The sequence below is a fragment of the Sciurus carolinensis genome, chromosome 9 (genome assembly GCF_902686445.1).
Source record: "Sciurus carolinensis chromosome 9, mSciCar1.2, whole genome shotgun sequence".
Classification (NCBI taxonomy): Eukaryota; Metazoa; Chordata; class Mammalia; order Rodentia; family Sciuridae; genus Sciurus; species Sciurus carolinensis.
In genome coordinates, this window is record NC_062221.1 from 123939332 (window position 1) to 123965550 (window position 26219).

Genomic DNA, 26219 nt, shown 5'->3' on the forward strand with positions numbered 1-26219 from the left:
GGGTTAAAATGCAGAAAATATAACTAATCTCAGCATAAAATTCAGTGGAAGAGAAAATATTTCCATTGAACTGCTGTCATCTCCCTCGTCATGAGAATTCCATAGTTCACCACAGTGTCAACTTGAGAAGTGATATTACAATCACAAACACTACAAATGTTGGATTGAGTTACTTCCTGATATTAAATGCTCTGAACTAAGTAGGGCAAGTGAGCCTCAAGTAATAATTTATGTTTCCAATACTTTCAAGAGCAAGTTTTAATGTTAAGAATCTGATATGCACAAAAATAGATGAAATTCTCTGAAATGACCTACTTTTATAATACAATACACTTGCTAATTTCGACTTTAAAGTACTGTTCCTTTGAAGAACAATCAAGGAGGATTCTAGCTATCACATCAAAATACATATCTTCCTAACATTAAAGGTGCTTCAAATGGAATGGGATGGCTTCTCTATGAGGGGAAGTCTCTGAGGACAAGAAACTAGGTGACCACCTACCAGGGATGGTAGAACCAGGCAGTCTTACATCCAAGATGGGGCCCAAGGAGCAACCTCTAAATTGTCTGCTTAGACTTCAAAAGATTCAAAATAGAATCTGCCCTCTGTATCTGTACATTCCTCATTTGGATACAACCAATGGCCAAAAGAAAATATTTGCGGGGAAAAAAACCCTGCATATGTATTGAACAAGTAGACTTTTTTCTTATCCTTATTCCCTACCCAAAATGGTACAACAACTACTTACATAGCATTTACCTTGTTATTAGGCATTACAAGGAATCTAAAAATGATTTTAAATATATGGAATGTGTGTAGGTTAAATGCAAATACTACACTTATTTTACATAAGGGACTTTAGAATCCTTGGAATTTGATATCTGCAAGGGGTCTGGAACCAATTCCCTGAGGATACTGAGGGATGACTATAATATAGAAGGCGATGACATATAAAGTTAATATATACTACCATTCCCACAACAATGTCTCAATATCCAGTGTTCAAGTTTGTCAGATTTGCTTAAATTTCTCATAGGTCTTATGCACATAAATTTTAGATATTTTGTATATAAATTATCACTTCGATTTCTTTCTTCCTCTTTTTTTTTTTTTTTTTTTTTTTTTGCAATCCTGGAGATCAAACCCAAGGCCTTATGCATACTAGGCCAGCATTCTACCAATGAACTATATCTGCCCCTAAATTATAAATTATTTCTTACTGTAACTGATTATGTCTGCTTTCTGCAAATTCTCTTTTTCACCTAGCAGAATATTTTAGATATTTCTCTACACTGGTATGATTATAACTACTTTTAATGCATAATAGCATAATATTCCACTGTATGGTACAACATAGTTTAAAAATAAACAGATCTATTTAATTGAGACAAATAATCCTAATTATATTCTCATCTGTGTGCACTGGTACACTATACCATGGTACTAATTAGTAAAATTGCTAAATCAAGGGTATATACATAAAATTTTCAAGGATTGCTCTTAAACATTTTTTTACTAATTGAAAGAAGAAAATGTTCACCACCAAGAAGACTTTCTAGTCTTTGTTTATCAGAAGGTTAAAAAATAATGTCTCACTATTTTACTTTACATTTCCCTGATTACTAATAGTATTGAACAAATCTTCAAAGGTTTATTGGCTAAGGGAATTTTCCTGATATACTATAGAATTCTTTGGCCTTTTTTGTCCATTTCTTTCCAAGACCCTACTAGACATCCCTACTGAAACATTTCTGGATAAAATTGCATGACAGACTTGTTTAATGAATGCTCTAATAATACACTCATTTGTATGTGCTCATTTATTTCAAAATAACCCAGTGGAGGAACAGAGAATTGAGAGGTAGAAGGGGTTACAGATAAAACAAGATCAACGAAGAGTTGACAGTTGCTGAGAATGGGTGCCACACACCAGTGGTTTCATCTTACTATTTTGGTTTCAATTTTTTTCAGAGGGGCTGGGGGTATAGCTCAGTGGCACAGTGAGCACCTAGCAAGCATGAGGCCCTGGGTTCCATCCCCAGCACTAAAAAAAAAAAAAAAAAAATTTTCATGTGTTTTTAAATGTCTACCAATTTCTTCTCTTAAGATGGTCATATTTAGTATTTCTTATTGATTTGTAAAAGCACTTCATGGATTAAAGAATTTGGCCCTTTGTTACATGCACTAGAAATAATAGTGGTATCTGACTATCCAGCTTCAGATAACCCCACAGCATTTACTGAATAACCCTTCTTTCCTCCTATAATGTAGAAAGCTGCTTTTATCCTGAATCAATTTCCAATGTAAATATAAGCTCATTTCTAGACTTCCACTGTGCCCCGATGATTTGTCAAGACATTTGCTGAGCAGTTTTAAATTTCTATATTCATCTTTACATTTTTTCTTCTTCTTCTTTTTTTTTTTTGGCTATTTCAACCCAATGATTGTCCCAGATGACTGAGAATAACCGCATTAATTTTCCTAAATGTCTACTATATCTCTAAACACCTATCCTTGTGGACTGCTTCCCATAAAATACACAGCTGGATTTTCTTTCACTTTAGTCTGTTTTCATGTTACTACCAAGGGTCTCATCTGTTGCATTTAGACTGAATTCTCTTGACGTAGTGCTGTACACAAATGTTAAATAATTCTTTTCTCAGTGTAAAAAATATTTATTTAGCTACTGTGAAAGGTCAAACTACCAAAACGGACTGGCCTAGCATTTGAACACTGCCACTTATGTAAGCCTTATTTTTATGAATAAGCATCTGGCTAGAAATTCAGCAAAGGAGCATGTCATAATCAGTCTGAGACCAAGGGTTTTAAATATAATACACTAATTTTAGACATAAGTATTTCAGCTTTGCTTTATCGGTCTCCAGCTTCATAGGAAGATGAAACATCTTAAAGGGAAAAGGATCCTTTAAATGGCTTGACGATTTATTAGAAATAAGCAGCAAAGAGCATCTGTTTTCACAGAGCAACTGTTAAATTAATCTGTGTTAAGTCGGTCTCAAAGCACTTGGATGCAGCTACAGGATGTGGGTGTAATAGGATCACACATCCTAACACTTGATAGGGCTTACACATGATGGGTCAGGACAAAGCAATGGAGAAGAGAGGGAAAGAATATCCTTTAGAATCAAAACATCAACCCCTGCAGTCTCTTGGGTTTGTCTTGAAATCCCCCCCCAACTCCCACCACATACAACAGGTTGACACAACAGGTTAACACCCAGACCAGGAAAAAAAAATTGTCAATACAAAAACAGATTGCACCATTCAATTCAGGTTTGTGAATTAATGAAATTTAGGCGCCACCTGAAACCACCAAAAATACTAGGTGATTTTCTCCTGAATCAAATGTCTGAGTGACATGAGCAGAGAAATACAATGATAAAGTGTAAATAGAAATGCATGTTTTCAATCCCCTGCTCCCATACTGGGGATTGAACCCAGGAGCATTCTACCTCTGAGCTAGATTCCCGATCCCTTTTCAATTTTATTTTAAGACAGGGTCTCTCTAAGTTGCCCAGGCTGGGCTGAAACTTGGGAGCTTGCGATGCTCCTGAGAAGGTGGGATTACAGTAGAAATGCACATTTCTAATACACAGTCAAGGCTACAGGGAAGCAGGTCCCAGGAATTCAGGGAGTCCACCTGAGGCCAAACCACTACCCATCATCTCAGGAAGCATCAGCAGGTGCTAGAAGCCCAAGTTCCTTCAGATAGATCTCTCAATTACCCCTTTCCCAGTCTTCTTTGATATGTGATAAACAATCCTTTGTTTGCAAAAGGGTTAGCAAAGACCTTTGAAAGCTGCAGCCAGGGATTTTGTGGCTGTCTCCAGCTGGTCCAAGCAGCCAAGGCTTGTCACTGGTGCCTGGTCACTGCCGAAAACACAAGGAGGGGAAGGAAAGTGGACCTGGAGGAGAGCCACATCCTGAACCAGCATTCTTTAGATTCCTATACAAGTGGATTTTCTGCTGGGTTCACCAAGGGGCAGGTCAGGCAGGGAAGGATAATAACCAAGGAGATGAGGCTCAAACACCAACAGCTTAACCACAAACAAGTTTATGCAGAAATACAAACAAGTTCACTGTGTTCGGACATCAAAAATGTTACCTATGAGAAGTTCAGTGTGTAAGCCTTCCAGGTCTTTGATAGCAGGAGGGCTCTGCCTCCACCTCTGCATTTCCAAAGGGGTAAAGTGTGGCTAATTTGAACATCTGGATTGCTCTGAAGGGTCTGAGATATTACAAAAGGGCTGAATAATGAGAGTCAGCCTGTTTCTTGCATACATTCAGGGCCTTCTTTGGACCACGGGATGGTGCTTTGTAAAACCTCATGTTTAATTCCATTTTCCTCCTGACCAAGCTATTTACAGATACTTTGTAAATGTAGAAATTTGGGTTTAGGAAGTCAAGTCATAGCTCTAGTACACTGTGAGTCATGACTCAAATCCAAGGTCTGAATGACTCCAACATGACATCCAGCACTATCTCTTTTGGGGTTGAAGGAAAGGGAAAAGAATGGGATTAGGATGAAAGGAGCAGATGCAGAAGAAAGAGAAGACACCAAGCAGGGACAGAGGCCCAGAGTTCCCTGCAGGTAAAAGCCCAGGGAGGGAGGGGAGCAGCGGGGAACCGAAGGCCTAACAAACCCTTATCAGTCTCCCTACACTCCCAGGCTTGCTTCCTCCAGGAGCTAACTGCCTGGACTAAAGGAAACACAGCCGACTCCACCCACTGGCCCACTTTGTCAGAGGAAGGAGAAGTAAGTGGTTAAGAATGTGAAGATATCCCAGTGCTGGGAGGGGGGGGTGGGACAAAACAAAACATAAAGACAGTGAAGGAGTTTGAACCTGGTCCACTGGCAAGCTCCCTTTAAGCTGCTACTAAGGATTAGAAGGAAGCATTACAACGGGGCTGGGCTCACAGAAAGAGTTACAGAGCTGTTAACTATTACCACTCTCTGCGCACTATTTTCACATATGCCAAAATACAGGTATTTATTCCAGAACGAATAAATCACAAACAATATGACGCAACTTGCTACCAAATTTCTAATATAAGTTCTTCCCATATCCTCCCAAACTCAAACCTGAAATAAGTATAAACTTATTATACTGTAAAACTGTACCCTCCCCATGTTAAAATTTTAAAGGGCAAACCTGAATTGTTATGTGCTCTAAGAGCACTTTTAAACATTTAGAAATACAGAACATCTTTCATAAAACCTTCTCAATTAAAACATACGTTCATCTCGAAGAACTAAGTGGATTTAGAATGGAAGAACATCACCATTGGTTTAAAGGCTATAATATTAGAAATGGTGTAAATGATCCATCAATGTCAACCACCAATGAAAATTACATACGCACAATTAGTGAGATGTTTGTAAGAGCTCATGTACCTCCTCAGAGGTCCCGGTATATTCCCACCTACAACCTTTGGATTTACCGTTCACTCCAGCTTGAACACTTGTAAGGGAGGAAAATTTGTTTTATCCTCTACCCTTTTAGTTTTAGTACCTGAGGCCTTGCAAACTTAACTCTCAAAAGACAGAATAATAAGAAAAGACATACGATTTTTATTTGATGCTAATATTTTTACAGGCAGACATGGGGAGTGTCACAAGAAATAAAAGAAAACCCAAGGAGTTTATATACCATTTTAACAAAGAGCAGTAAGTTGAGCAGATGCAACAAAACAGGAAAATGAGTTTGGCCTTCTAAGGGCAATAAATGGTGGGAAGGTGAAGATGTGGGGGAAACCATGGACAATCAGGGTTATTTCACCAAGTCGTCTCCCCACAGGTCTACAACGATAAGTCTTTTCTTCCTGGTACAGAAGACAGGAGGGAGGACACCTTCCCCAGAGGGAATTAATACCTTTTGTGGGAAGAAAGCTCCTCTGGTGTGGGCTACTTCTCAGTGGTCTTCAGCTCAAAATAATCTTCAGGCCAAAGTGGCAAATTTGGGGGTAGCATATTCTGATCCCCTTCACACTCTCATTGACTTTGCCTCTCTCTCCAGCCCTTACTCACTTACTTTTTCTTCATAGCACTGATCACTGAGTGGCAGAGAACACACTGATTGGTGTAGGGGTGGCTTTGCCCTTTACTCCAACAAAGTATAAGCTCCCTGAGCTCCAAGGTTGTCCTCCGTGGCTGAATCTCTCAATCTCTAGAGTTGGTCTCAACAAATGTGTTAAAAAAATTAATGACATTCCATGCTACATCACTGTTTTTTTGTTTTTTTGTTTTTTTTTTTTGTTGTTGTTATTTTTGTTTTTTTAACAATTCCTCTGGTTTTGATGGCACCGAAATCTGGTTTTATTAACTGCTATTTTTCAAGAACATTCACTTGTACTCACTATATATTTATAGCACTGTATTTTATTTATTTATTTTTTTTTACTAGAGATTGAACTCAAGAACACATAACTACCATATCCCCAGTCCTTTTTATATTTTATTTTGAGACAGGGTCTTCCCGAGTTGCTTAGGGTCTCACTAAGTTGTTGAGGCTGGCTTTGAACTTGAAATGCTCCTGCCTCAGCCTCCCAAGCTGCTGGGATTATAGGTATGCACCACTGTGCCTGGCTCTATAATTATCTTCAAAAATAAACAAGGGGGTGGAGGTGTAGCTCAGTGGTAGTGTATACTCAGCATGCATGGTGATCCGGAGACAAGAAAGTAAACAATAAATGATAGCATTATCACTGCCCAAACCTATAATACAAAATATAATAATACAAAACTGGCTTCCAGACCATGCAAATGGGAGTCAGTAAACAAAAATTAAGTCAGCTGGCTGAATGGGCTCCACTCCCCTACACCGGGGCCCATGGACGTCCTATTCCATCATTGTTGACACCCGCTAGGAAAGACAAATATAGTTTTCTTTTGTGGTTCAAGATTCTTACCTTTGGGAACTTCATCCAGTCAATGTTTCTGACTTATTTTTTAACCTGATCAAATCGGGAGAAACTTTAACAGTGTGAAATGGGAAGGAGGATGCTATTTGTGTGTATAATCACATAACCCAATTAATGCTCCTCCTGAATGGCTCCAGTAAGCTGAAACCACAATTCCACTAATGTGTACCTTCAAGCCCCAGCTATGTTTGCCTGTCAACTCTAACAACTTCTTACAGCCAAACTTCTTCCCACACAAGCGATCGTGGAACCACTAAATAAGAGGATTGATCGTTGGAATTAATAGGTCAGGTTTTCCTTATATATTTGTAAATCTTTATGGTGTCTGTTCACTTCATTTTCCTTAAGTATTATATTACAGTTGAAGGGCCACCAGGTTGAACACTACTTAAGAATAGCAATTTAGATCATTCAATAAATAATCAAAATATTACCAGGTATTTTGTATACAGAATACCTATATCACTACTTCCAGCCTAACTTGGAGCTGAAAATGTCAATTTTCACAATTACATAGCTCAGGTTTATATATCCATTAAACATTCCACCTACAAAAAAATTATAATAGCATGTGATTTAATGATAAGAATATATAGGATATAAAGTACAATCTACAGGATAATCTCAAAACTGCTTTGAAATATGACATAATAAATTGACATTGTGGGTGGTAGGATTATGCATGCTTTTGCACAGTTTTTCTAAGTTTCCTACAATGAATTCATAATGCTTTCCTGATTCAAAATCCAATTTATTTAAACATAATTTTAAATAATGATTCCATCAAACATTTTAAAGCTGGAAACTTCTGTTCCTACTGATTATATTTTCTATGAAAAAGTACTAAAGACACTGACTTAAAAATGGTGGCTTTTACATTTAAAGGTTTCCAAAGATATCCCTGAATCTCTGTATTTTTAACTTATTTTAACTTTGAGCTAAGAAACCTTTGTGTATTGCCCATACATCAGTCATTGGCAAAATTCAATTACTTGCATCAGAGAGGAAAAAAAAAAAAAATAGAAAAAGAAACAGTGCATGCTTAATTTAAAGGTCAATATTTTTTGTGGGTAAAGCCTGACCACAGATGAGAAGTTCTAAGGTTCAAATAGGAAATCTGTTAGCACTAAATCTAAAATCTTTAAACCTACATCACATGAATAAACTTAAAACTCTCTTCAAAGCATTCTTACACAATCTACAACATCCACACTGGTTAAGTATTTGAGGCAAAAAATAAACAGCAACTTCCAACTCTGAAAGTTCATCCATCATGCACGTTTTCATGAAAACAAATACTTCGCAAGGATGAATACACAACAGGAACAGGCCAATCCCCTCTTCTCCACCCGCCATACCATGGGGTAAGCTTTCCACATTTGCTTACATACTTTACATGCCAGGAGTGCACTGAGCTTAAGTTGTCAAAAATTATCATTCTTGAAGTATCACTGGGTAAGAACTTTGGGCACACATGAGCACCCTTCTGAAATAAGGGGAAAAAAACAAGGCTTAACCCTACTATTTCCAGAAACCCAGAACCAAAGTTCGATTCATTACAATATGTATAAATCTACATATCCAAATATACAATGAACTTTTTATGGTAATGACATGTCTATTGCCCTCCCTTTTAATGAGCAGAAGAAACTGATCATTGGAGCAGCAGCATCTCCTATTACTACTTCACAGAGAGGTTCTACATACATCTGCCCCAAAACAGCTTTGTGCAGTTCAGGCCATGTGTTCCTTGAGTGGAGCAGACTATCATAAGGCTCTTGACTCAATATTTAACTAACAGCAACAACCCAAAATTTATACACATTCAAGTGGACATGGAAATACCAAACAGAAAAAGAAAGAAAGAAGGTGATGAAGAGATTGGAAGTCAGATGACAGGGACTGGGCTTATGATCATTTACACCTGTGTGATTTTAAACAACTCACCATCTCCACATCCTACTTTCATCTGTAAAATGAGGGGGCTTAAAATAAGGTTTTATGGATCTACCTACTCTAAAAACTATGATTCTCTTCCCACACAACCATAGGCTAAGATGGCAAACTTTCCAATATGGTAGCCACTAGCCACATGTGGCTATCAAGTACCAGACATTGTGAAGCCCTGAATTAAAATGTGCTCTAGTTGGGTGTGCTGGTACAGGTCTGGATCACAAGTTCAATGTCAGCTTGGGAAAGTTAGCCAGACTTTGTCTCAAAATTAAAAATAAAATGGGCTGGGAATGTGGCTCAGTGGTTAAGTGCCCCCCGATTCTAGCTCCACTACCAAAAAAAAGCTCTATGTGTAAACTTTTGAAGACATATGAAAAAAAACATGTAATATGCTTCCTGAATAGTTTTTTTTTATTGATAACCTTTTGAAATAATAGCTTGGAATGACATGTCAACATTTCTTCCTTTCGTGTGTGTGTGTGTGTGTGGTGGTGGAGACTGAACCCAGGACTCAGGCTCCACACAAACTAACCATTCATAATTGTGCCCCTACCCTCTGAGCTACACTCTCAGCCTATCTACTTGGAGTGACTACTTCTACACTTAAAATTAGATCTAACAATCTCATTTCACTTGTATTGGTCAGTGCTGCTTCAGAATCAGGCCCAAACCTAAGTGAAGGCCAGAGCAATTCTGAGATGAAATGACCTAAGGAAGCATTTGAATGGAATACTTCCATTCCTCGGCTCCTCCTGTTAGGAGTTGGTACTTCCCATGTCCATACTATATGTATTAATGTTTTCTCATTTTGTACACCACAAGAAATCTATAGCAAATAACACTGGGCTTATAAAAAATCAATGTCACTTCCTTTACTCCAGGGCTGAATCTTAATTACCAACCGCACGCCTAAGGACACTCCTAACTTCACAGTCTCTTGCATCTTGTTTTCCATTTCCTTTGAATTAGAAATATATTTAGAGTAATAATTTAGTTTACTTCATAAAGATGACTAAAATATTCCTTTTCTTTCTTTCTTTCTTTTTTCTTTTCTTTTTTTTGAAATTCACATTTGAATCTAAAGGAAAAACCTGTGAACTTGTATGGATGGACCACATTTTTATATCATTAAACTCCAGGAACTTCTCAACTTATCTTTGTAGTCTCTATTTATTTCATGTGTTTAAATGATCAGAGAAGCACAGAAAGTTTCTAGAGAACATGTTTACTTAGAAATGCAACAGACTATGAAACAAACCAATAAGTTATTTACAAGATTCAGCTGAATCAGGGTTGGGGCTGTAGCTCAGTGATAGAGCACATGCCTACCATGCAAGAGGCCCTGGATTCAATCCTCAGCACAGTCAAAAAATAAAAAATAAAAAGGTTCAGGTGAGTCGAGAGTTGAGTTCTCAGTCTTCACAGTACTTACTCTTAGGCTACCAAGTTTTTCAATTTTGTGATCTTAAACAATGGCATGTATTCAATTGTATACAACATCAAACACTGATTTTTTTAAAAGTCAGACAAAGTAAGCATTAGTTTTAACTCTATAATCCAAACCAATGAAGACCCGTCACTTCGAACTGGGCTTGAACCATAGCTAGTTACGATGGCTCAAATATTTTTACATATATAAAATCATAACAATTCAGAATAAAGTATATGTTCTTTTGGAGAATGGTTTTAAAATAATGTTTCTCAAATTATACAAATATATAACTATTAGAAAATTATGCAGGAAAATTAAAGAAATAATTTTTTACTTTCAAATGCTAATGTAATTAAAATAAATTTTCAAAATTAACCAACACGATATAAATAACCAACATACTCTTTCTTTATGGGAGACATTACAAAATATTGATAATTACAAAACGTAATTTCAAAATATTTATCAGTGTAATATGAGAAAAATATATGTTCAAGCATTATGGCTACTTTTTTCAGATTTGCACCAAACATGTGCAGACCTGCACATGTCTAGAAGTAGGGTAACAAAACATTTGATAAATACCTAAACTTTTGTTTTTTTTTGGGGGGGAGGGGCAGGCACACCGTAATACCTATAATTCCAACTACTTAGGAGGCTGAGGCAGGAGTAAGCACAGTCAAGGTCAGCCTCAGCGACTCAGCAAGATCCTGTCTAAAAATAAAATAAAAAGGTCTGTGGATGTAGCTTAGTGGTGTAACACTCCTGAGTTCGATCCCTAGTACTGCAAAATAAATAAAGAGGATGGGGAGAGAGAGGAGAGAGAGCGGAAAAAAAGAAAAAAATCCTAAAGCCAAGATTTAAAATTGTTGAGCTTAACCTACCCTTTTGATTACTGTTAAAGAAAATGAAGTGTTTAAACAAAAAATTTACAAAAAACAACCAAGAGAAGTTTTTGAGGAACCATGATAGTTTAGATAGTTTAGACATTTCCCTAAAAGACAGAACCATGTATAACATGTCAAACTACTGAGACATATTTTAAATAAATCTTTACATGCAGATATAAATGCCTAATACAAAACCCTCCAAACATTCCCTCCAAACATTTTATCAAGCCTGCTCAGAATTATTATTATTATTTTTATTATTTATTTATTTATTTTTGCAAATCTTCATTTCATCACATACTTTCTGGTCTACATTTTCATTTGGTCACTTAGAATGATTCAAATGAATGAGAAAATACATAACATGACTGAAATGAATTTTAAGACAGCTGCCCCACTTCTACTGATGTAAATATATAAAGGCTCGTTTTTCCAGGCATCTTTCCCTTCTGCTTCAACAGCACAGGTGAGCATAAACAGGAACAAAAGAGGTTCGAGGTGACAGGCAGATCTAGCTCAAGAGGCTTCAGTATCATGCTCCTTTCTAAAAACCTCCAAGTTTGTTTTACCCGCTGCTGTTTTCAAGAACAAGTCAACAGCAAGGTCTCTAGATCAAATGAGAGACAGCTTGCCATCAGGGAGAGGAACCTGACACCCCCTTTACTCTCCACTCACTGGCATTATCCCTTTTTGCCACTGCTCTAGTTGGGAAGATGTCCCGGGAACACAAGTCTGAACACATCCTGGGTTTGATCGGCCAAAGCAGAGGTCTGGCAATGGGTGTTCCTGCTATAAAAAGGAAAGGCCCTCACCTCCTTCCTCACTCTACAAAGATAGGTTTCCTGGGTTGTTAGCTGGTAGATAAGGAAGTGGGCAAATTCCACAGACCTCCTCTGCTTGTTCCTGGACAATCTCTGCTTTGGTTCAGATTGTTTGATAGCCTTCTCACTTTCTGCTACATCCCTTTACAGAACTGTATCTCCTCTAGGTCCCAGGAGACTACCGGCCACCCATTATTTTGCCTCTCCTTTATCCGTTGGAAGACAGCCGGGAACACATCCTGGTAGCAAAGCTCCCCGCTCACAGAGCACATTCACCAGCCTCCCGTGCAGCTAGGTGTCAGCCTCTGACCAAGGAGATGAAGCAGATATTGACAAGGATTTCCACAAAAGCTCCGAAACCTAACTGGACTATAGTCATCAACGGTTGCCCCACTTGAGGAATCCAGATTTTTTTTAAAAGTATCCCACTGATCCAGAAAATTAAGTTGAGACTCATCAAGGGCATCCCAAACCCTTAATTCTCTGCTGCCTTTCTCACCCACAGACTCATGGCTTCCTCATTCAAACCTCTACCCCCTCACTGTTCTGTCTGGGAAGCCCTACCACGCCCAGTTCATCTCCACTCAAACTTGGAACCCAGGCCAAACGCTGCCTGCCTTCTCTGTGAAGACACTGTATGTCCTTCCACCGAGGCTTTGACCCAAGATACCTAATTATTTCTTCACTTCTTTCTTTTCCCATTAGGCTGTGGGATTCCTCAAGGCGACAACTGCGCTTCCTCTCTGCTTACAGCCCCATCTAGATTGTAGGGCTCCTGTCATAAATCAGACACAAAAGTCACTCAAAACATGGCCAAAAAAGGAAGATTTTTTCCAAAAATTATAATTCCAAATCAATGTAACGTTACAGACGTCAATCACAAATGTCCCAAGAAAATCTGAAGTAGGACAGAACAGGTGAAAGCATACTTCAAATATCCAATTAAACATCCTGCATTCCAGCTTCCCCTCCCCTGCTAATGGAAGATCCCTGGGTTTGAATTCGGGTTTCCTATGTTCTACTTGGTAAAATGAGCGAAGAAGCAACGCGGTCAACATGTTGGGTTTCTTAAATAGCATAAATAATTTAATATGTGATAATAAACTCTTAGAATATTTTACCCAAAGTCCATTCTTGTCTAGGCAAAAGACTTAGGTTGACATTTTTTTTCCTCATCTCCTCGTGAGTTATTTATGACATCAATAAATAAACACAACTAGAAAACCAGACCCACAAGAAGTACTCCCAACAAACCTAACCCTACCCCATCTTGTGTCTTAAAACATGACCCCCAAAGTCCACAACCAGACAAACCTGAGTCTGGCTCACAAAAATGAAGTGAAACATTCAACTGGCAGACACGAAGAAAGAGCAAGGTACGTCGGCTCCCACGTGGCTGATTTAAGTAAACCCTCTCGGCCACCACATCATTCATTACCTTTGTCCTGCACAGCTTTGATGGCCACGCTGATAAATCACTCCGTCATAAGGAGATCTCTGTCCAGCTGCCTTCCCTCTCCTCTGTTGGAGCCACAGAGTCACATGGATGCCCTATCATCACCTGGAAATCTTCCAGCTTCCCCCGGGGATTCCCTCTTCTCATACTTACTGCACTAGCAAGCTCAGTCCAAAATGGAAATGTTGTCACAAATATGCTCTTAAAAGCAGAGCCCTCCATAATTCTTCAACGAGCAGCAATATGTAAACTGTCTTCACGTCCAAACACCCTCTGGGTTAGCCAAGAACTTCCCCCACCCAAAACAACCAAAGGATCTTAAAATCTGGTTTACTTTTATGGGATTTAAATTTTCTGGATTCTTTAGTGTAAAAGGATTTAACACTTGACACAAAACATTAAATACAAGTCTGAGAAAATCTGAGCAAAATACAAGGCTAATAATCATAACCTCAATTAGTCTTTTAATGCCTGTCAAGTAAATGGCATATGGTGGCATTAGCTTCAAGTCCTTGAACTTGAAAAGTACTATTAGTTTTTTTTTTTCCACATTTTTACATTGGTGCATTATAGTTGTATACATGATGGGATTTGTTATTACATGTTCAAACATGTACACAATATAATAATATATTTGGCCATGCACACAATATAATAATATATTTGGCCAGTATCACTCCCCTGCACATCCCCCCTCCCTCCCTCCTTCCCACCCCTTGGTCCCTTTCCTCTACTGACCTCCCTTGACTTTTACCTGATCCACACCCACCACTCGAAAAATACTATTTCTTTTAGAAAACACAAATAACAGAATTCAATACTTTTTTTAAAGTTCCAATTCTGATCCTCTTCATAAAAAAAAAATTAGCTGTCAAATGATAAAAAAGCAGCAAACTGAGAAAAAAAAGGCAAAGACAATGAAATTTTTCATTTTGGTGACTACTCAATTTAATTCCAATACACGTTTTCTTTCTAAACTCCACTACTTTAATCAAGCAAAATAACTTCTATGTACTCTCAACTGAAAGTGTCCCAGCAAATCGGGATTGATAAAATATGTTTTAAGAATAACGCCTTTTTCCCTGGGTCACTGAATTCCTGAAATAAAGAGCTGCAAATGAAAGAACATTATTAAGTTACATGACAGCATGAAGTCTGTCATGAAAGACTTCCCAAGAAAATTTTCCCGAGATGTTTCAGAAAGGTCTACAAAAACAAATTTTATTTAAAAGGTTTTAATTTTCTTTCTATGCTTGTTAGGACTCTTTTAAACCTAAGTGAAATTCCTGTCCAGAATCAAAACATGTCATTCTTTATCACAATACAAAATTTCTAGAGTACTCACTGAAAATACTTGGAAACATTCAGTAAATACTAGATGTTAAAAACTGTCCTGTTGGGGCTGGGGTTGTGGCTCAGCGATAGAATGCTTGCCTAGCATGTGTGAGGCAGTGGGTTTGATTCTCAGCACTGCATAAAAATAAATAAATAATAAAGGTCCATCAACAACTGAAAAAATATTTTTTTAAAAAAACTGTCCTGTTAAAACAAATTATGGAAAAGTGTGGCCACATCCAGTATTAACTTCAATCCCCCACCACTTCTGTTTTGAATATTTAACCACTCCAAAGTAGATCCCCTGTCCCCAATTCTCTTACAACATAGTGACTACACAGTTCAAATATCTAAGTTTACCTTTGGGTAGCAACCTAATTAAAGACTCTCTTCAAGAATATTACACAGACTATCACACTCACACATCCACACAGTGTTTCCCCACACCTTTTACTGCCCACCTTCACTTTTCCAAGTCACCTGCTGCCTCCCATTTATTCTGTTTAACTCATTGCTCCCTTGGGGGAAAGGACCTCAAAAATATGTATGAAATGAAGGAGCTAATTTTCTTTTTCTGGATGTACCCATAAGAATCTAGGTCTCAGTCAGGTGTGGTGGTGCATGCCTGTAATCCCAGCAGCTCAGGAGGCTAGGGCAGGAGGATGGAGAGTTCAAAGCCAGTCTCAGCAAGGGCTAGGTGCTAAGCAACTCAGTGAGACACTATCTCTAAATAAAATACAAAATAGGGCTGGGGATGTGGCTCAGTGATCGAGTGCTCTGAGCTCAATCCCCAGTACCAAAAAAAAAAAAATAAAGAATCTAGGATCTAGGTTTCTCTAGGCATGAAAAGAGGCCCATCACTTCTCTATACAGAAATTTGATTTTGATTTTATTAATTAATTTAAAATAGACCTGTAAATAAAACATGTACAAAATTTGTGGACATATTTGCACATTTCTGTGTGTGGGGGGGGGGTGTCCTTAAGAACTCTTAACCTCAAACTAATGTGTTGGGATGGCAAAATTATATTTGTTCTAAATAAACTATAATTAGCAACTAAGCATCAGGAGTAGGAATATATGCTATAAAATATGACTTTTTATATGATGGGTTTTAGTGTTAGTCTGAAAACTTACGCTAAGATTTCAAAACCTTACATCACTTTCAAAGTAGATAAGGACATTTTAAGGATAAAAAAAAATATGGCTAATAACTAGTATTCATCTACCCTTATCATGTGTGCCTATCAATTCAATTACAGATAAAATAACTGAGCAATGACATTTATAAAAACAATGTAATTATGCTTTTGAAAGTCCATCCAAGAATAGGAACAGAATTAAAAAGTGCTTTACTTGGACAAATCAAACCTTAATGGACAATGCCATTTTCTTTATTTTCTATTAAAAATAAAACTTATGCTGCCTCATTAATTTTATTGAAAAATACCAATCAAGTAACATGCAGTTACTTGATTGAAATGAGTTTGTGGTAACGGGCTGGGTGTGTGGGGGCAGGTTTTAAATATGAAAATCTATCTCAAGGGTAAGATTAAATTGCTTGTTTTTCTTCCTGTAAAGTGTCTTCATGGGGTCAAAAATATATTACAGTCATTAAGGCTTTGAAATTTAGCAACAAGTACTGATAACTCATTTCTTTGCTTAATACAAATGACTTTTCTTTACACAACAGATCTCTTATTCTCATAAGTGCCCTTTACAAATGAAAAGTAATTTACCCATCTCTATCATTTAGGATGTCTTACATTTTTCAATGAAGACTGTCTGTGGCTTTCTCCGGAAAGTGACTGACAGCACAGGACAAGTTAGAGTCTTTTAACTAACAAAAAACAAAACAAGTAACAATTTTTCTTGTCTTTTCATCTGAAAAAATCTTCTAAACTTGAGAATAATCTGGAAACGAGGGAATTCCAACACTGTTTTGGGATTACTAATAAGACTGTAAGAAATCGCCTATAATCCCAGCTGCTGGGAGGCTGAGGCAGAGGGATCGCAAGTTCAAAGTCAGCCTCAGCAAAAGTGAGGCTCTAAGCAACCCAGTGAGACCCTGTCTCTAAATAAAATACAATACAAAACTCAGGGCCCAGAGAGCCCCTGAGTTCAATCCCTGGTGCCCAAGACCATAAGAAATCGCTACTCTTTGTTGATTAGGATCCATTATCCACAAACTGCCTCTCTCTCCTCTTCCCTCCCCTGCAGTGTTTATCTTGTCTATTTTGCTGTACAGGTGATTCTAGGACCACCACCCGCAGGCCTACTACATCTACTCTGAGTCGAATATTACAAATAGAGCTTCTATAGTTAGATCCTTCTGGAACTACTTCTTGTCTTCTTTTGGTTGAGTAAGTCAACCATAAATACATGAGCTGGTTAACAAAAACCCACGTGGATTCCTGGGGACTTTGCTTCTTGATCCCTCAACGTATTAATCATAACTGAAGAGCAGTATCATAAGTTTCATGCACTCAAAGCTTTTAAATATCTTTAGTCTAATTTTGAAATCAGGATTGAAAGTCTTTTCTTTTATGAGCAAAGTATGCTGATTTTTTTTTAAAAAATAGTTTAATTAAACAGTAGATTACTATGAAGTTTTAAAGATGTGATAGCCATATATCACTGGTTATATACATTAATTTTATTTTGAAACTGATTTCTTAACAGAAATGCAGCCTTCTCAAGAAATCTGCATTTCAGTTTCCTCATCCCTGATGAAGATCACTTTTGAGTTTCCATTCTAGGATCAAAATTCCTTTTTTGGGGGGGGGCATGATACCAGGGTTAGAACTTAGGGGCACTCGATCACTGAGCCACATCCCCAGCACTATTTTGTATTTGATTTAAAGGCAGGGTCTCACTGAATTGCTGAATTGCTGAGGCTGGCTTTGAACTTGTGATCCTCCTGCCTCATCCTCCTGAGCCACTGCACACAGCTAGGACCAAAATTCTTTTGCTAGCATTTTAAATCATCTGCTTCTGCTCAGATTGGCAAAGTCTGTTAACTAATTTTCCTAGAAAAGGTTTTGCAAGAAACTAAACCAAGTCTGTTCACAGCTCCCTGCAAATAGCTGGTGGCCAACTAATAGTTAATAATCGACCAGTGTATAAATTTGCTCACAATTAGACATTGTATGGTTGCCAGTGTGCACATTAAAATAGGTCTTTTCCATTTGTATAAAACCTGCTTATACTTTTTCCATATTTCTGTACTGTTTAATTTTTTCAATGAGCATTAATCATTCAAACATTTTTCAAGCAGACAACTGAAATACAAAATTATATATTTAATAAAAAAAAATTTATAATGTAACCTAAAATTTTTATCTGAGATATGTACTTTTATATTTAAATCAAATTCATTCATTCTTATAGATAATGAGCCACCCGCTTCCTCTAATAGTCTTAATTAGTTGATAAGTGAACTAGTATGTGAAACTTTTTTAACTTTTAAAAACTATGTGTGAGACTTAAATATATCAATCTTACATCATCACCACTACCACCACCATCATCATGTGAACAGTAAGATTTACATAGTGCTTATAATGGGCCATCAGGCTACATATCAATTAACACATATGTGTTCTAAGCATTTTACATATACAGCAATTTAATCCACAAAACCTAAATGTTTACAAACGCACAGAAACTTTGACCAATAGCTCCACAGGGTCAGAACCAGGATTTATAGCTAAGCAATCTTGCCCCTATCCAGTTGCTCAAACAGCGTGTGCTAAGGTTTAGATCTTACACAGTCTCCAAGACCATGTATGAAGGGCTTCGTTCCCAGTGTGGAACTACTGGGAGGCAGTGGAACCTTTAAGAGGTGGGGCCTGGTGGAGGGTTTAAAGTCATTGGAGATGCTTCCGTGAAGAGGAACTGTGGGACTCACATCTCCTCCTCTTTCCTTTTTGCTTCTGGGTTTCCTTGATGTATGCAGCTTATCCATCACACACTCCCCACCACCATGAGCTGCCTGGCCACAGGTCCAAAAGTAACCAGGCCAGCCAACCATGGACTACTGAAATCTCCCAAACTAGGAGCCAAAATAAATCTTTCCTTTAAGCTGATCATCTGGGGTATTTTATTACAGTGATTGATGGGTGAACAATGTGCAATGCTGCCTTCTCTACACATGTGAGAAACACACAATGACTCAGTGTTACTGGCCTCACATCAAAATCAACATTATAAATGTAGAAATAATTCCAGGTCTTCCCATAGAGATAGGTTTTTAAAAAGAATCTCTCATCTTCCCCATTTCAACTACTTTCTTCTTTTATAAAATACTATAACTCTAACCATGTTCAAGATAAATTTGAGTCGTATGCCTCTTCAAAATGCAGGCACACCAAACAAAGCTAAATAAAACTCCCTCTTTGCTCCATTCTACAGCTAAGATTTAACACATGAGGCTGAGTCCACCGTATTGCTTTTTGAAGGGTCACTTAGCTAATCTGTTAAGCCTTCCTTTTTCAAAAACTGTTAACTGAGAAATGTGTACAGGTTTTTCTTTTCTTTTTTATAAATAACTATTCCTAGAAGAGTCATTCTAATCCAGTGTTTGGTGGATTTTTATTTCTAAAGAGGTACCTATAAAACATCTATTAATCAGGATTAATCTGAAAAGAAAGACTTTTTTCCTAAAGAAAAATATCAGTGTCCTCACAGTTATTTCTTCAACTGTGCACATTAAACTGAAGAAACAATTACCTAACTTGGACCTCTTCATAAGATTTTCATTTGCAAACTCAGTTTGAAGGTTTGGGTACTGTGTTTTCCTTTGCATAATGGAATGGAACAAAGTAGGAAGGGAAGGGAAGGGAAAAAGAAAATGTATCATACTTTTTATTGCTTCATCGTCCCATTCACTCAGGGGGTGCTCAATCCTTCTTTCTTAGTTCTGCCAGTCTGCCACCTTCTCCTCTCCGACTGTCTCCCAAGGGTGTATCTGTACGCTGTGACACAGGCTGAGAGACTCACAGAGTAACAGCACTGCAAGGGTTTACAGAAGCTGGTATTTAACATCAGTCTGTGCTCCAAATATTTGTACTCAAGATCCCATTATAAAAAGGAAAGGATTTCATGGTCAAGTGAAACAGAAAGGTCACACTCAACAGCAAAAGACCTAAACACTGCGCAACTGTTAGAACCTGGAGCTGCAGCCACTGTGAACCACGACCCCACAGTGTGGGTAGTGTGCCCGTGAGGGGCAAGTTCTTCCCTGACACTGCACAGGTTTCCCATGAATGGAGTTCGCTAGTCATAGCTGCGGTAAGAAGAATGTCAATGTGTAACAGCTTGAAGAGAAATGAAAACACTCAAAAATGGCCTGTGTTTTCTTCCACCTTTCTCCATATTTCTTGCTCTACGAAGCCTTCCTGGTATTACTTGGCCTTCCTGGTTTCAGAACAACTTGATGAGACCTTCTCTAAGATCTAAAAAGTCTCTTGCAAGTGGTTCACGTTAGTCTATTTGGAGCTGGTCTCAAACCCTGGTTGCACATACGAACTACTAAGAATTACCCAAGGAGGTTATGGGGACTTTTTGTTTGGGTTTTGGTTTTTTGGTTTTTTCTAAATGCCAATGTCAAGGCATTGCTCCCAGGGATCTTATTTAGCTACCTTGCGTGGAGTCCTGATAAGAGTTTTGTTTTTGTTTTGTTTTGATTTTAATCCCCATGATTCCTGTGCAATCAAGGTGCAATCAACCTGTGATTAATAAAATAATGCTCCTTGTTAAAAGCAAAAAAACTTGATTTTCCCCACCCCCTCATTACTGCCCAGAGAATCACTTTTTCATCATGTACGGCCTTAGTCAAGACACTATTGAGGATACCACACCCAAGCTCAGGTCCTGCTTTCAGTCCTCATCTCTTTTTTCCCCAATTTCCTGCTCCCCTCCAGAGCAAACCCAGCACCTGTCACAGTTCATGTGCCTTATTCGTATAGTCTGTTTTCTGTCTCTTATCCAGAAGACTGGAAGCTTGGTGAAGAAGATGGGCTAGGTTCACTGAAATATCATCCATGCTCAGAGATTGGGTTTGGCCCCAGAAGGAAATTAGTAAAAATTTCTCTAATGACTAGATGAAGAGGTTAATCAAGTCCAATCCTGCACTTGTTCATCCATTCATTATGATCCTCACTGGGCCCGCCCCTAAAGGAGGCACAGAGAATGTAAGACAAAGACCTGCCTACACATTCCAGTCCGTGTGTGTGTGTGTGTGTGTGTGTGTGTGTGTGTGAGAGAGAGAGAGAGAGAGAGAGAGAGAGAGAGAGACAGAGAGAGACAGAGAGAGACAGGGAAAAAGAGAGAGAGAGAAAGAGAAAAAGAGAGAGAGAGAAAGAACGCTGTTCTGGCAAAGACAAAAAGAGGCATGTAAACAAATACTGTACCTGTACAGACTTAGCCTCCTCTCCCCAGGCTTGGGATACAAACCTGGCTGGAAATTTACTACCAGGAAATGCTCCAGGATTATCTCATCTATTGTTCCTTTATTCCTTAAAAATATAGATGTTTACCCTGTAATACTTTCACTCTGTACACTGCTAAATCTGTACTCTTTTTAGAACTTAACGCATACGTTCTTTCATAACCATGAGCATGTTTTATTTACCCCACAAACTTCAGGGTGGCTGGGAGGGGTGGTGAGTAAGAAGAACTATGCGATGAAATTAAACCTTACATTCTTGAAGCTTGGCACTTGCAGGACATCTGTACAGGTTTATCTTTGCATACATGACTGATATAACAAGGTAGAGACTTAAAAAGAAACGCATTAATGAAAGATGCTGTGTAAGTCTCATGGCAATAAAATCGTGTACTTTCTACTGAATTTTACTGCACTTCTTTCATTCACTTTTTCAGACACATAATAGCTATGCTTATTTCTAGCATGACTGACAACCTACACCATCATACAAATACCTGTAGAGAAAACTCTGGTGTGCCATAAACAATAACTTAAAATAGTGATCCTGTAGCATCAAGGAGCCAGCTTAACCATAAAAATAACCTCTCCATTTTCCTTGAAACCAATATTCAATTGATCACATTTCTCTTCCTTTTTTTTTTTTTTTTTTTTTTTAATCAGTCGTTCCTAACTTAACCTTGTGATCTTGCATGTTCCTTTTCATTTCCTCAATTCTGACCAGGAACTACTGCTCCATCTAGTAACTTCTCTGATGTACTAACAGTCAGGGGCCTCTGCTGTTTAGGGTGATAGGAGAGAAGCTTTTGCAGCCTACCAGTTATCATGGCTTCCAACCAATTAGCAAGAACTCCTTATAGATAAACATGGAATATCAGCTTCACTACTCTGCGTGGATTCTACCTTTAGGGCAGTTCTCATCAGTAGCAGTAGGTTTCCAGCATCTGTGAATCAGCACTATAACAATACAGGACCATTGCGATTCGATTAAACCCTCAATGCAGGAAAGCAAAACTTAACAGGAAGCAAGCATTAATGGATAGATGATTAAATAAGTAAATAAATAAATAAATATTTGTAAGTCAAGGATTGCTAAACTCATGCCTCTAATCAATACACCGACAAAAGCATCAACCCAGGGAACAACAACCCTTCCCTGCAAGCTGGGGCCCCATTATCATTGTCCTTATTTTTTTCTTTTTTAGAGCCACCTGCAGACCTTTTTTCTAAGCTGTACAAAAGATAGTCAATTGATAATTACATTGGTTTAGTAGACACAGAGCTACAAGAATCCCCTTCAAAGCTCACTAGAGTGAATTACCTACCCTTCTACCAACTCTGCAAAATGTACTAAACTCAATCTCACCTCCACCCTTTAAAGGTGATAATAACCACTGAAAATCTCCATAAGGATGGCAGAAATAGCAAATAAGCCAGAAAGTAAATCCAAATCATCTCTGCCTACATGCTACCTTTTTTATACAGAAAAAAAAAAAAAATGTTTAAGGAAGTTAAATATTTTAATTTTGACAAAAGCTCCAAAAAAGATTGAGTTTTTAATTGCTTTTTCTGTTTAATTTGTAGTAGGACAATTCAGGAAAACTAAAATAATTATACGAATAAAATACTAAGTCATCAATCAGCATTTCCTTAATTAAATGCTTCTTTTAAAAACATGGAAAACTAAATTCTTAGATCTAGCCCTCCTGTGATTCCTGAGCCACTTGTGGATGAAAATCAGAAGGGAAAAAAGTTCTATGACCTTGTAAATTAGGGACTAAAAAACTGTAATGGTGTGACAGTCTCTACAGTCTCGGTGGAATTATAGGAAGACCCTTGCCCGGAAATTGCTTTTTTGGAAAATTACTACGAGGTAGGGGAGAGGAGGGGGCAAAAATGGGGAGGGGTGGTCGCAAATGGGTAAGATACCGAACGGGGGAACCCCACCGATGCGAAATAGAACCTCCTGTGCCCTAACTGTCATGCAAACAACTTCTAAGCATCTTCGGATGAAAAGGAAAATAGTCTTTTTGGTCAGGCGTTAGCTGAATGTTCGAGAGTTGAGTGAATGGGGAAGACTTGTTATACACCTAGTGGTGGGTGGATTTCACCAGGCTGCAGCCTCCACACAGCTTTTCTTTGCTGCACTGCAGAGGCGCCATCTTCTCCGTCTTAATCTTCACTCTGTTCAACCCTTTTATCTGCACCCTAAAAAAAAAGACCCTGCGGACTCTCCCCACCATCCTGCGCCCTCAGGGGGGTCTAAACCAGAATCCCCAGAGCTGCCAGGGAGGAGGTCGGTCTTAAATCAGACAAACGTCTCCTTTGATGCACAGGAGGGATGAGACCGTGCTTCCCACAACCCGCCACTGCCCTTTCCAGTCGCACACCCCACTCTCCGCGTATTTCTCCCCAAGGACTTAAGAGCCCAGCACGGAAGGAACGCACGGTGGTGGTACAAGGGTGTGAAGGAGAGCGACCCCGAGGCTCCGCCGGGAGGCCCCAGCGGCGCCCCAGCCCCCCTCGGGGCAGACGCGCGGCGCTGGGCAGGGAGCCTCGGTGGCGCACAGACTAACGTGGCTCAGCCACCGCGCCCCGGACGGAGAGGGCGGGGTGCCCGCCGCTTTTGTTCCAGGGGACTTTCTCCCTGGCGGGGAGAAGCTGAGGGTGCGAGCGAACGCCCGGGACGTCCGGGCTTGGGGAAGGCGCGGTGGCCGTGGGTCCCCGACCCCTCCCATCTCTCGCAACTTACACAAAAGGGAGACGCGGAAATGTACAAAGTTTGCCTGCGGAAGGCGGTGCGCGACCCTGGCGCCGGCTCCAGCTAGGGTTGCAAGCAGGCTACCTCCGCTAGCAACCGCGAACGGGAACGGGGAGGAAGGCAAGCAAGAGGGTGGAGGTCGGAAGAGGAGGAGAAACGCGTGGCACAGGCAAAGAGAAACCAGGGGACCCCCAGCTTCCAAAGGGGTTCCGACTCCTCCACCCCGGGGCCCGAGAGAAAGGGAAGGGCAGCGACTGAAGAAGACTCAGGGACTGGATCCAGGGACGCTGCGTTTTCGGTTTTCCACACGTGCTCCCTTCCCCTTCCCCCCATCTGGATGTCTGTCGCCTCCCCGGACCCTGGCTCTCCAGACAGGGATTGAGTCAGGGTCTGAGATCAGCGCCTCCCCTTCCCCTTCTCGCCCCGGGCTGACGGGGAACAGGGGAGCCCCGCGCCTCGCTCGCTCCATCTCCGCGGACCAGGGCGCGCGTCCCCGGGGCAGGGCTGGGCCGGAGGCGGGGATGCGCAGGGGGCCCGCGAGCGGGGGCGGAGGAGAAAAGGGTCCGCTTGGCAGTCACCTGCTTCTCCGAATTAAAGACTTGGGGGGATCCCGTCCCCACTATGCCCTCCTTCCCCCTTCCAAGGCGCGGCACCCACCTCCAGCGCCCCAGCCGTCCAAGCGGCCAGCAGAAGCAGTGCCAAGCTGGGCAGCATCGCGACCCTGCGCGGGGCACCGAGTGCGCTGCTGTGCAAATGGGATCCGCCGCGCCCTTGCTCTGCCCGAGTCTCCTCCGCCGTTTCTGGTGGCCCAGCGATCGCACTGCTCCGGGTGCTCTCGCCTACTGCTGCCGAGGAAACTGACGGAGCCGGAGCGCGGCGGCGGGGCTCGGAGCCCGGAGAGTCAGCTGATCCGGCCCACCCCGCTCGGCACCCGAGAGAGACCCCTAGCGGAGCCGCCGCAGAGCTGCGCCCACTGGCACCCGGAGGGGTCCGCGCCCCCGGCGCCCACAGGTGCGGCGCCTCGGGCTGCCCGCGCGCCTCCCCGGCCCACCGCCCACCGCCCACCGCCCACCCGGGCTCGGGGAACCGCAGGAGGGAAAGTCTGGGACCAGGGGAGGGACGGTGCAGGATCAGGGGAAGGTGAGTCCTAGGACGTTTTGGGCTCCAGAAAAGTCGGGAGCGCTCCCCGCTCGTTCCCGTGAGCTTGAATCATGCGACCCCGCAGTCCTCTCGGGATGTCGTATAAAGGGCTGCTGCTGGGGTGCGTTTTTATCCGCAGTTCGTTTTTTGTCTGGGTTCGGAGAGGTAGGGCAGGCGTTTCTGGAAGAGAATGGGAGCAATCGACGCTTAAAGGAAATAGGATTTCTTTGCTTGTTGAAAGAGCAAAAACCTCGGGGTTTTTTTTCTCGTCAAAAGCAGCCACGAACAACATGAAATTTCTATCTTTAGAACGATCCAAAGGAGATAGATGGGCGCGGGACCTGGGAAAGAAGCAAGCGACCCATTTTTTTCTTTTTTTCCCCTTCTGGAAAGGAGAATTTTTGTTTTTTGGAGTTTTCGTGGTTTATTATTTATGTGGGTGTGCGCGCGTGCGTTGAGAGGAGGAGACGGGAATTTGGGAGTGGGTTGGGGTTATTCAGGCAGGGATGTAACAGCTGAGATGGAGATAAAGTAAAAGTTGAGACGGAGGAGATCTTAAGAGATAATTCTTGTTCTGTTCCGTAGCTAAGGACCTCAGACCCCGGATTCTGGCCCTGTTCTTCATTCTACCTGTCCTATATTACAGAAATGAATCTTATACAAAGCCACTTAATCCTAGATAAACAAAAGCCGTCTAATGCCCAGTGTCCAGTTAGTGTATAGTGGTCTAGAACTGCCTGACCTGAAGTGGTGTCTCTCACCAAGCCACAACCCACATGGGACTGGTGGGAGGGAATGAAGCCCGGGGAAGGCTCTGGCCCGTTTTTAGGGCTTCACTGAAGATGGCCTCTTCTCTGATGATGATCCCCAAGGATGCCCAGCGCTGTGGAATGATGGCTCAGCCAGAGACTGCCCACTTCTGTTCTGAGAAGTCAGCATTTATCTGGCAGCTGGACTAAATGTTGTCTCCTGCTCTATACATTCAGTCCCGAATCTTGGATTATTTTTTGTCCCGAATGACAAAAAAAAAAAAAAAAAAA

The 26219-nt window shown here is 40.4% G+C and overlaps 1 protein-coding gene across 6 annotated transcripts in view; it reads right to left on the minus strand.

Annotated features, from left to right (window-relative positions):
- App (amyloid beta precursor protein) overlaps nucleotides 1-24921 on the minus strand; it is a 241852-nt gene extending 216931 nt beyond the window's left edge. For 2 of the 6 annotated variants that reach the window (XM_047564663.1, XM_047564659.1), the window contains exon 1: nucleotides 24697-24919. In XM_047564663.1, the coding sequence (XP_047420619.1) occupies nucleotides 24697-24753 (57 nt within the window). In that variant the 5' untranslated portion in view covers nucleotides 24754-24919. Of the gene's footprint in view, nucleotides 1-24696 lie in introns of all 6 variants that reach the window. The other 4 variants (XM_047564662.1, XM_047564661.1, XM_047564664.1 and 1 more) reach the window with 3 other exon arrangements.
- Between the last annotated feature and the right edge of the window lie 1298 nt (nucleotides 24922-26219).